Source organism: Nannobrachium achirus, assembly GCF_963921795.1.
Source record: "Nannobrachium achirus genome assembly, chromosome: 20".
In the NCBI taxonomy this organism is placed as follows: Eukaryota; Metazoa; Chordata; class Actinopteri; order Myctophiformes; family Myctophidae; genus Nannobrachium; species Nannobrachium achirus.
The window spans coordinates 35,871,604-35,884,567 of NC_137827.1; the positions used below are offsets into that span (position 1 = coordinate 35,871,604).

Below are 12,964 nucleotides of genomic sequence, written 5' to 3' on the forward strand. Positions count from 1 at the left end.
GCCTGAGGGTTGCAGACAGAAACACAAAGAATGCCACAGAAATATGTCACCTTACAGAGAGGATGGTTGGTCACAACTTCCCCAATTCTTGTGAATGGGGCTTCAAGAATTAGAGCATCAAGTGACCCTAATGAAAGGAATTGGTGAGACACAATGGTCATGTTCATCATACATACAAATAATCAAGTACCCAGAAAAATGAGGAAGCAAATAATACTGACTTCTAGAGCTAGTTTGAAGTACACTTTTATAATTCCAAATTCATTCTTTATGGTGAACCTACAGAGTTTATTTCCCAAGTTCTCTGGTTTATAACATTTTATGGTCACAAATATTCATACTTGACACTAGGGGGCATCCGTTTGTTTCAGTTGTTGCAAACATTTAATAGTGTATCTGCCTTTTAAGAAACACAAACTCACCATGTTCTTGTACTTTCAGTGCAGTATTGGTTGCCACCCTACAGACAAAATAAACCTAGTGAGTATGATGATCAATGATGACCAATTTAATTACCATTCCAACTTTTTTCTTTTCTCTCTCTTTTTTATTTTTTTACTATTCATCAGTATGAATTGTAGGCAATAATTCATTAACTTCTCAACAAAAATAACTAGAAGACACGCACTCACCCAGTACCAAGGGAATGTCCCCACAGACAGACCAAACCTCTGCTGTGTTGCTTTGCCCACTGGTACAGGTAGAGGGCATCAGTGGTCAGGCCAGCCTCACTGGGTTCCCCACTGGAATCACCAAAACCTTCAGAAAGAATTCATTAGGAACCCTCAGAATCATGACACAGCATCAAAATCTACCAGGACTGATGATAGATATACTTGTGAATACCTGCATAGGTGTAAATCCCACTTTTATCACATTCCCAATGTGTAACTGTGCTTCTGTTTATGTATTAAAGTTAGAACAAGTATTTACCTCTATAGTCTAAAGAGAGCACGTGATAACCTGCAGCACTTAGTTTCTGCAACAACAACAAAAATGCATAAAAGACAAATTATCCTTTTATCCAACACATTATCACAAATGTAATGATATTTAAATCATGAAACTTGCGTTAAATGTGAAATCCCACCTTCACCAGCTTTACTCTGTGATATATGGCCCTATAAGTAAGGACAATGACAAATTAACTCAGACAACAGAACATTTCTCAGGCTTAATTTCTGACCCATGCATCTCCATAAGTGTGCTGTCTATGGATAAAGCCAGGGTGATGAGGGATCATGCAATACCCACTAGACACTATTAGAGATCTATTCAAGGGTCTCTTTTCTTCCATGCTGGTCCCACCTGGTTCCCAAGTTGCCATGGAGATAGATAATAACAGGTTGGCCATCTCCCAGTGCCTCCCTGTACCACTCTGGGCCTTTCTCCGCGGCCTCTTCCCATTGGCTGATGGGAAGTGTATGCCTAGGAGAGACAAATGAAGAGAGAGTGAGTGAGAGTGGGGAGGAGAGTAAGGCTTTGTAGATCAGTACAGCACACAATAACATCCTTAGTGACAATTTAACACAGAGTGCACAAATGGAACCAAATGGTCCATTTGTACTCTCTCTCTTGAGTTAAATTATTACAAAGGATTTTACTGTGTACTGTAGATAAAACATTGAAATCACAATGCCAGTAATCAGGTCTCTGTTCCCACTGTGGCCACAAAGGCAAAACCCACACTGACAGGTTAAAGCATCCAACACCAAATATATAATGTTTAGTGAGGCATAGATACACCGTAAAATCCTCAGTGCAAAATGAACCAGTCCATGTGGGTGCATTTTTACACCCTCTTTATTCAAAACCATGATATATGAACTGACCATACACCCACTGAGACACCCTCCTCAGTGGTAAGGTAAAGGTTGCATGTGTGGTTCAGTGTCTTCTCAGGCTTGCCAAGGTCCACAAAGACAGGAAACCTCACTGTGGACACAGTAAAATAAAAGATAATAAAATAAAGCAAATCAAAGCCATTTAGCTTTTCTATGGTATATGCAGATCTGTGCAAGCTAATTTTGAATAATAAACTCAAGTTTGTTTGATTACAATTATTTCTATAACACTGTTGTCAAGTGTCAACACAACAGAATGATTCATAATATTGCCACAGAATGATTCATGCAACCAACAATGATTCAGGCTGTCTTTATTCAAACATTGTGAGCGAGCCTAATATTAGATATCTGTATTGTTAAATGTCACCGACAGAAAAACAAAGCTTACACTGGTGGGAATATATGATATTTCCCAGTATCCACGGAAACAGGTAGAGAAGAACAGGAACAGAAACATAGAAGGTGGTCAGATATATAATGGCCCGCTTCATTCTTGACACCGACCAAAACGTCTATTCAACCAAGAAATCTGTCCTGTCCAGACTCCATGCAGTCCAAAGCCTCGTCTGATTTGAGACTGTGCTGTGCTGAGTTCTCTTCCTGTAAACGTGACCCACTGAAATCAGGTCAACGTTCAAGTCAGACTAATTTTACCCTCTGCAGCCACATCATCATGGCTCGAGAGTCATATTATTCAACACAATGTTTCATATAATCACCAAAACAAAACAAATCCTGCAATACTATACGTTATATTGAAGACAGACGCTGTATTGTATCGACATAAACCAGGACTTCAGTAATCTTAAAGAGATACGATCTCCTCTAGGGAAAGTGAAAATAACTTCTCAGACCGGAAGTGTGACGTCACTATAAGCTAGCGGTCAAGTTTAAGCGGAGAGAACTGGGCACTCGAGAGAACCCGGCCCATTTGTATTTACTTAATAATAGCTCATGTCTTGAACAATGTGTAGTGTACATTGTAATTTGTTAGCATTCAAAAGTGTGCAACATTTACATTTATATCAGATACATTTTGCCCTCCATAATAGTTCCTTTACTTCCTTATTATCTTGTGAAGACCCTGTATCAAGAACAGACAGACAGACAGACAGACAGACAGACAGACAGACAGACAGACAGACAGACAGACAGACAGACACAATAGCCTATTTGCTACATTCCTCAGGCAGCTCAAATAAATTACATATTTGGAAAAGAATGTGCTTGACCTTGATATGGTATACAAATGGCATTGTAACATACTTTTTGTGTGTTGCAGTAGCCTAACTAAAAGTAGACCTACTCATAATTATGCAGAATCGACTACCATTTCAAGTTTTCAAATGTATAACAATATTTTAATAGCAGATCTACAAGCTCACAATGCTTTGCATCGCGTCGCATTGTGAGCTTGTAGCTCGGCCGATTTATTTTTTCCAAATAAAAGTAGTGGAGTAAAAGTAGGCCTACAACAACGGTTCTGAGATGTAGTAGGAGTAAATTATTTTTGGAAACACTACTTTAATGTACTTATTTACTTTCAACCACTGCTACTTAGTTCTTCTAGTTGACGCCACCGCCACGCCACTTCACTCCAGGGGCCAGAGAGTGGAGTGGAGTCAGTTGGACACTAGTTGGACACTATTTGGACACTAGTTGGACACTATGGACAGACAGTGGCCATACAAGAAGTTAGGATCCTGCTGCTGGTCACCGCCCCTTCCTCCAACAAGAGCTTTTCAAAATCCGCTACAAGATGCAGCAGCAGCAGCCGACGACTCAACAACAAAGCCGTTACCGAACATTGTAGCAACAACGGCGTGTTTCCATCCAGGGAAAATCATCTGCATCGGAACTATTATTACTGACTTTCTGGGAGTGGATTCCTCGAGGAGACTGGCGACATCAGGCTATTATGGAGAAAATATAAAACTTTTCAAAACCGGTGGTGCGGCTGGTGCCTCAAACTTTGAGGCAGAAAACAGGAATATTACTTCTTTGAGAGGGTCCGGTGAGTGTTATCTTAACTAACCATGTATGTCTTTTACTTTTAGAATCGTCAGACATTGGGTTAAAAGTGGATGGAAGGATGTGAACAGTTAGCTCTCACTCTCCCGCAGCGCTATCTTCCTTCCAGCCATGCCGCCCCGCGCTCCCTGTGTGCCAGCAGGATAATTAGCCTGCATGGAGCTCATTACTTTCACATGGATGTTCTGATTAGTTTATAGTAGGTCTACTTTAAGAACCATGTTTTCATTCATTAAATAGGCGTTTTCTAATCAGTATTGAATTACTATATTTACAACAAGTGTTGATTTTGACAACATGCTGTGTATTGCTAAACAGTCAGTCAGTGACTAATGTCACATTGTGTGACTTGCTTCTCATATGATCTGTGACAATATGCATCATCAAAACCTATTCATATGTTCCCTCCCTGTAATGCAGCTGCCTTTGGTGGCAAATTATATGGCAATGGTGTGTAGCCTATATTATACAGAATATACTAGCAGTGGTTCTCAACCAGTGGTCCTTGAGGGGGTTCCAGGTGGTCCCCAGCTACATGATGGAGGGTTGGTAACCAAATTATAGATATTTAAATCTTGAGAGCGCAAAATGAAACCAAATGGACCTGTTTCATGTTACGCTCTCAAGAGTAAAATGTATTATTAAACATCTGCATTAATTTACAAGAAGTCTACACAATTAGAAAATGTAGAAGAATTGTTATTTTGATCAACATTAGCCTGTTATCACTCCTATGGTAGGCCTACCATATCAATACAGCATGGAATTGTGGACTTCTTGGGTCTGAGAGGCAAAATCTCATGGTGCTCAAATGCTGAATAAAATAATGATCTGGACCTTGATATGGATACTGCTATATAGTGTTATAGGCTATTGATGGATATGCAAGGATGTCATCTCATATTCTTGATATTCATTTCAAGGATGTCATCGCATTCATGTCAAATGAAGACATTTTGCATCTAACACACAATGCAGTTTTCTGGAAAGACTCCTGCTATATTTAAGATGTCTCTAACATGAATCTACAGTTCAGTTTGGCACCTGTAGAAGAATGATTGTGATATGTAGAAGAATGATTGTTATAAATCGCACAATCTTAAGTCATTGATTGATTGAATACTTTATCAGAAGTTTGCGTCGAAAAAATACAGGACAGTACGGTTCAGATACAAGATCTACCTAAAGGATTTAGACCACAAGTAGCTCAATGGCTTGTTCACATTGGGGTCCCTTTGTACTCAATTCTTTAAAAAAACCATTAAATGACAGACAAATAAACACCTATGCAAAAATCATAAAACAGTCGGAAAACATAAATATAAAAAAGTGAATGTTGGGAGGGCTGGACGTGCAGCAGGTGTCAGGATTAACCTCTTCCTCTTGACCCGGTCTGTCCTGATTCTTAGCGACAGCTGTCAGTCCACTGTGGTGGCTGCACCAAGCCAGCTAATTGACTGAATGAAAAGCAGAAACAATTGGTATCAAGTAACTGCAGTGATGTAACATTTGGGATAAACAAGTATCGTTTTGACTCCCTACTGAACTGATACATTTCATAGGCTACATTTCTAGAGGAAGCAGGAAAGGGGAAAAGAAACCATTAAGGAACTATGGTATTTCTAAGTGCAGAATTTCTTTTGGGGAAATGTAGCCTTAAGAAATGTGCAAATCCCACAAACACCTCACTTACCCAGTGCTTTAAGTCTGTTTTGAGTTTATTTTCCCTGATTTCTTTCTTTCTTGTCCCTTCAGAAGACTCAAGTTTGTGGTTCCTAGTTATAGATCAGTAGGCTATGTTTTAAAGCCTGTTGCACTGCCGAGACGTGAAGCTCTGTGCATTTGATTATTTGTTGAAATGTGCACATGCAGAATACTGATTGCTCTCAATGGTTGCCCATTGTCCATGTTGAATGAGCACCCCAAGTCTGGGGTGTGGTGGGGGACACCTGGCTAAACGCAACACTGAGCGATGTCACTGACAAAGAGCAGCTGTTAAAGCAGGGAGGAAAGAGATGGGTGCTTTGATTATAGATTTGAGAAGCTTAAGTAAAACATATTTTTAATCAGCTGTTGTAGTGCTGCTCTCATACTGCAGCTGCTAGGAGTCTAAATAATGCTTTTTGGAGTTGATTAAAAAACTATGTTGTATCAACCTTTACATTGGAAAGGTGGCAAAATAACTCATTATACCGTATTATTAATGCCGTCGTCAGTGAGTTAAGTGGAGATGAAGTGGGGAACAATAGGCTAGTTTTCAAATGACAAACGTAGAATAATCTTTAAAGTAGATTATTTTAATGACTATAAATGATATGTCATACTATCTGTAGGGAAGTACACAGTAAAATAGAGCCTGGCAATGCAGTCATATCCTCTTAAACTATATCTACAACCAAGCAGCATCTTCTGTGACATTGCTATTTCCAGTCATGTTCATTTAAGCTAGGCCTACCAGTTATAGTGTCTGTCTATAGTGCCCATGAGTTATGTCATTGCCAAAGTTGGCAAAAGCCTTCCCTGGCTAAAAATGAGTTAACTTGCGCCGACCTTTGCATAATGCAAACACTCGCGTTACTCTTAAAAGAGATTAACTTCTTAAGTCATTACACAGGTCATTTAAAGTATTTCCACCATGTAGTGAGCAGAGACAGTAATGACTAATTCTACTCTGACTTTCTTTATTCTGGCAAAATAAAGAAAATAATGATTTGCAATCTACACCGCTAGTATGAACAAAACAGAAACTTGACACTTGTATTACCAGAAATGCCAGAAATGAAACTCGTTATTTGATTATCTATGCATGTATATGCCCCCAGCAAATATTGTTCCTGTGACACCTGTGTCTAGTTACAAGTTTTGGATTTCTTGAAACTAACTTTTAAAAACGAATATCTTTTAATGGATGTCAATGGCAGTTGAATTGTAATGAAACCTTGTCCAAATATGCAGCTGGTACTGCTTATGACATAGATGACTGATGTCATAGACTGGTCACATGAATCTGAGATCCACCATGCTGTTATTAGACTCATGTACTGGCCTCATGATCCCATGGTGACATAGACATACACTGTCCATCTCTAATGATGCTGTCACTCAATGTTGGCATAAGGCTTACTTGGGTGGCTCATTCAGTTCAACTGAATTTCACTATTCTACTTCTCAAACTATAATTTGTCACAACTGTAATGAGCTTTGCAAGCAAGTGAAGCAACCAGCATTAAGAAGAACGAGGGTCAGTGGAATAGAATCAGAAGAGAAAAGCTTCGGATGGATGGATAAATACTTCGGATACATAATTATAGTTGGAGAAATGTTTGTGTCTGTGAGTCTGAGGGTGGCATATTAAGGTTAATGCCTGATTTATAATTCACTTGGTTTCGATCTACAAGCTCACAATACGTTGAATCATCATCACAACATGTGAGCAAACTGAGCATACACCAAAACATATCTTGGACCTCTCTCTCCCCGCAGGAGAGAGAGGGGATGTCAAGTACCAAAGGGCCTAGGGTCAGATTCAAACCCAGGCACTGGGACTTAGACTTGGTATTGTACATGCCATACCAGGTGAGCCACCAGGGTGCCCCTCAACCTCGTTGTCTAATCGTACTAATTGGATTAGAGAAAGCCTCCCCACTCGCTCTGTTCCAAGTAATGCCACTGCAATGCAATGTGGCAGTAGATCAAACACTCAGTGTCTGTCACAGATGAAAGTGCCCCACGGGACTGTTGCTCTTGATATGGACATTTCTATCCTGCTTGTAAGTGGCTTGCTTTATTACCTGTGATTGTAAAGTGGCTTGCTTTATTACCTGTGATTGGAAAGTGACTTGCTTTATTACCTTTGTTTGGATGTGTCTGTGAGCTGTGGAATTGACTCTTGCCTTACATGTTATCTTTAGTATGATTAAAATCTGTCTGAACCAGGCTATCATTCAGTCATTATCATGTTATTCCTGTTCAGGGCAGGGTGCTGTCCTGGGGGATGGATGACGCCCAGGAGCAGGACCAGTATGAGGAGCGCCTAAAAGAAGTTTTTAACAGTTTCGATGCCAGCGGCACTGGGTCACTCTCCCCAGAGGAGCTGTCTGACCTCTGCCAGTCCCTTCACCTGGGAGATGCCACCCCTGCCCTTCTCCAGGCCCTGATCCAGAACGAAGACCACCTCACTGGCAGGGTAAGACTAAAACCAAATCTCTGCAAAGCTCTGTCAGCATGGTTACTGTTTTTTCCCCATACGTTTTTTTTTCTTCTGTATTGTGGTTGTTCCTTGTTGAGTCTGAAATCACCCGGTCAGGCGGTCATAAATGATTAATTGTGCCGCTGTACTGGTCTAAACACATTGTGAAACTCTGCTGAAAGTTGTCTGTCCCTGTGGCAAAACTAAATCTGGACATTTATTGATAAAATGTACAAACGCTGTAGTGATTCATACAAATGTACAAATTCATGTAAATGGTCCATTGCATTCTTTGAACTAAAATAGTTTGCTCAAAGAGAATATTGGCTCATTGTTATGTTTCATATTTCAACATGTGAATGTGACTGTGTGGTGTGTACAGGGTCTTCATTGTGTCCTGAATTTTGCTGAGGCCCATGTTAGCCACTCCAGCTCTAAGGTCTTTGTTGCTCCAGGTCTTTGTGTCTCCAGGCTTTAGGTGCTTTGTTAGCCATCGAGTTGAGGAGTGAAATTGTTCCCCATCATCCCTCATCGCAGGTGTCTGTCGTCAAGACAACCAGGCCTGCAACTGGCCATTCCATTCTCTGATGCATTTCTTTGAGAGAGCTCCACTCCACATAAAAAATATTCCCCCTTTTCTAACATGGGAGAATTTAGGGAATTCTTTACAAATGGACCATAGTTCGTCTTTCTGTGGAAGGATGCACTATATTCAAAAAGGCTAAATTTGTAACCATAACCATTGGGATTGGTACCTCTTTGTCTGAAAGTGTGCGTATGGATGGATGGCTATTGTCTCTGCCTTGGCCTCCACATGGGGGTTGATTTGGGGTTGATGATGTTAGGAAAGTGACAGTGATCTTCATGCTTGGACCGTCACATCCAACAATAAAGTCAAAAAGAGTAAACCCCCACCTAAATCCAGCAGCCGCCAACCTTGACGCACAAAGAAAATCTCCATATTCAGGGTTAACAGCTGTTGCTTCTTGAGAAGTGTGACCTTCCCTCCCCTCTCCGGCATCCCCCTGCTGGATAACTCCCACACAGACACTCAGGGACACCCAGCCTCCACCCTGCATCCAGGGGGATTGCATCCAATGTTAGGAATTTGAAGGATTTTATTATTCCTTTACTCACAGTTATGTTTTGCTTTGCTGCACATACCAAAATTCAGCAATGTAATAATGATGTGCAATGAATCCTCTCATTCACGATGGTTATGAAAGTTAAACGCACAAACATTTATTTTTCTTACAGGTAGACTTTCATCAATTCAAGAATGCATTGATTGCGGTTTTGTCGTCGAGTATCGAAGCACCCCAACCGCAACAGGAAGAAGACTTGCCTAAACCAGGTAAAGTGCAGTGGTCCATGATACTCAACAAATGACATCAAATCCTGTATATATTGTATAGTATAGAATCTGGTATGTAAACCTGGAAAAAAGCACAGAGCAGATAATCATGGAATTAATCCTGTCTATAACTCATGGTAGTTTCAGTTTTATTTGACTTTGGGGAGGTGTTATCCACTCGACATGTCATCCAAGCTGAGAAGGCTTATTGTCAAGGCTGAACTGGTGGAACAGCTACCATGCTGATTCAGCCGTAAATCTATATACTGAGGCACACAGCCAGAAACCCAGGCCCAAAACCAATTGAACGTCTGGTTACACCGTCATGGTTGTGCCCTGGCTTTTGTTTGACATTCCAAAGACAAAGAGCATCATTTTGAGGTTTTTGTATTTTTTTTTTGTATTTTTTTTAATGGACTGAATTCTAAGAAGTTTTATTAGGATTCCCATAGGATTTCCATAAGAGGCTCATCGTCATCACTATTCCATCCAATTTTGTTTTTTAGATTCGCCTGTGATTCAGCCAAAGTTTGTGAAGGGCAGTAAGCGCTATGGCCGCAGGTCCACCCCAGAATTCATAGAGCCTGTTTCAGACTTCACTGAGGTCACCAACGTGAACCCTGTGCAAGGAGAGGAGGATCCGGAAGAGGACTATTCTGCTGTTCCTAGGAAGAAAGAGGTGGGCACAGCTCAGACTATTGAAATGTTCTCATGTTTGGCCAAAACCATACTACTAACACATGCAATGAATCAATGCTGTGCCTTTTCTCCTGCAGGCCTTGCATGTCTATTTCTCAGCCAGACCCAAGGTGTTATTCTTAGCTAATCAGCTTAGTGTTATACACAGGACAGCTCTTAAAATGTAATGTATACACAGTCCCAACAAGACAGGTTTCACCTGGCTCTTTGCATGCTAATTGTAGAACAGTGCTGTCACTTATAGTGTCTGCCTGTGCTGTAAATACATCATTAACATCATCACTGTTTCAAATCCTTTAGGTAACTAGAAGAAGTGCTCTTCCGAGCACATGTCTCCACCAGGCCACGCGTCCTGGTGGTGCTATAATAGGCCAATGTAAAAAAGGTGGCATGTGTTCTTCACCAATCTTAGACCTTTCATGGCGCCACCATGAGGCTGATTTGAACATTTTGTAGTGTAATTTCTTCCTTGGCCTTTTGCGAATTTGCGTACACAATTTCATTACAATTGCAGACTGTGTTTGATTTGAGGCATTTTGTTCGAAACGGATCAATCCTGCAAAGTTTGGAGGCCAATCTTAGCCAATCAGGATGGAATATTTAATATGGGACAGATCCGTCTTGATCATATGACTGTAGAGATACTGTGTACTGATTTGTGTTAATTTTGGGTAAAATCTGAAGGAGTAATATCCAAAAATGTGTCTTACATAAGTCGGCCTCCTGGTGGCGCTCTAAAAGGCTGATGTGAAAAATGCAAGGAAAGGGTTTTTCCTTGGCCTATCGGTAGTGCGCTTACAAAGTTTGAAACTGATGGGTGGAGTTATAGGTAAAACCACGAATTGGCCTGTTATAGCGCCACCATGAGGCTGATTTAAAAAATTTGAAGTGGCATTTCTTCCTCTGCCTAGTGGGAACGTGTGTGTGCGATTTCATGTTAATTGCACTCTGCGTTTGTGATTTGAGGCATTTTGTCCAAAACGGACCAATCTGTCAAACTTTGAAAGCCAATCTCAGCCAATCAGGATGGAATATGGACAAGCAGACAGATCCGTGTCGATCAAATGACTGTAGAGATACTGTCTACCGATTTGCGTGATTTCAAAATCTGTAGGAGTAGTGTACAGAAATGTGTTTTGCAAACATCTGCCTCATGGTGGCGCTAGAACAGGGCCATTTGAAAAATGTGGGGCAGAGGTTCTGAATTGGCATCCAGGAAGTGTGTGTGCTCATTTTGGCAGCGACCGGGCCAACGGCGCCTGAGATTAGCTGGTAACAAACTCGGAGGACGGACGGACGGACGGACGGACGGACGGACGGACGGACAGGGGCGAAAACATACTCTCCCCCTGCCTTCTCTCCCCCTGCCTTTGGCTGGTGGAGACAATTAACCTGAACCAAGGTGTTCAATGTTTTAAGGTCGCCCATAGAGCAACACACTGTACAGACAGTCATACCCATCATGGTGACGTTAAAGGAGTAATATTACAGTTGGGATGCCAGTATAGTGGTTATGACAGTTTGGTTGGGATATCAATGGTACAGTGATGAAGTCAGTTTAACGTACCATGGTGAACTTTGATAATCATTTGTGTACCCTTGGCCCTGTTCTGGTGGTCAAGGCAGCAGGGCAGTGTTTTGTATCAATTCTCATCGTCGTGTCCAGGTAGGCCATATCATTTAAAAGATAGGACTGAGGGAGGGAAGCAAGTAGACCATGGAAGAAGTGTCTGTAATTATTGAGACTATGGTTGTTGACATCTTCTGTTCTTGCAATGATGAAGGCTGACATGTTTGCTTGTTGTACAAGCTCTGTTTTCAGTATTTTAATTTAGACCTACTGTATATTTACTTCTAGGGGATCTAGTGGATTTCAATGCCTCAATAACGGACACGTGATAAGAAAGGAACATTTTGGTTACCGTAGCACTTTGTTAAGTCTAGTATGTTAAGTACCTAGCTTGCTTGGCATATGTTTCCATTAGCTTAAATGGGATGTTTCTGTGCAAGATGTGTGTAGCACTGCCACAGTGGTGAATCTGATCATGCACTGCTGAGCTCTCTGCATGGTGTCTCTGTTCAGCTTGATCTCCAAGGTCCTTTTCTTGGATAATCCTACCCTCACTGTTGGTGGAGAGTGTAGACACTCTGTTGTTTAACCTTTAAGGTTGATATCCTCTTGGCCCATTTTACACACTCATGTTTGTGTGGTTGCACAGCAGAAACTAGGGTGGAGAAATAACAGCAGTCAAATACTGGTAAACATTTGTTGTTGCTGGTTAATTTTTGGAAGTATCCACCATTGTGGACTGAAGAATAAAGGTTTTCTTGCAGCGACACAGGCCAATGACTGAAGTCTTCACCCATTGGAAAGTCCGTGTTTGAATGGTATGCTGCATAGAGTCAGGATTAATGGTGGTCAACAAAAGTAACCAACTGGTCAGAGAGACGGGGGTCTATGTATGTGGCTGCATGTGTTCGGTACTATGTGTCCGTCATCAACTGCCCTTCGTTCCACCTGCTTGCCCCACACGCACGCGCACACACACACACACACACACACACACACACACACACACACACACACACACACACACACACACACACACACACACACACACACACACACACACACTCCCTCTACCCCAGATGTGAACCAAAGCAAACACTATTTGGAGGCACTGAAATGAAGCGTGTCTTGGTATTGACAAATCAAGGCTGGGTTAAACAATGCGTGGCCCATGGGACCAGCAGATGGGGATGGGTCAGGGGGGCTCTGCCAGGGAGACAAGAGGCATGAGAAGAGGCTTTACATGGGAGGGGGCCGGGGGGGTTGTAGGGGAA

The 12,964-nt window shown here is 41.5% G+C and overlaps 1 protein-coding gene across 1 annotated transcript in view; it reads left to right on the top strand.

The window, feature by feature from the left end:
* The first annotated feature begins 395 nt into the window (after nucleotides 1–395).
* The window catches only part of nin (ninein (GSK3B interacting protein)), a 34,446-nt gene continuing 21,877 nt past the window's right edge, over nucleotides 396–12,964 (top strand). The window contains exons 1-4 of the mRNA XM_080751016.1: nucleotides 396–480; nucleotides 7,852–8,064; nucleotides 9,325–9,421; nucleotides 9,928–10,100. Of these exons, the coding sequence (XP_080607142.1) occupies nucleotides 424–480; nucleotides 7,852–8,064; nucleotides 9,325–9,421; nucleotides 9,928–10,100 (540 nt within the window). The 5' untranslated portion in view covers nucleotides 396–423. The remainder of the gene's footprint in view (nucleotides 481–7,851; nucleotides 8,065–9,324; nucleotides 9,422–9,927; nucleotides 10,101–12,964) is intronic.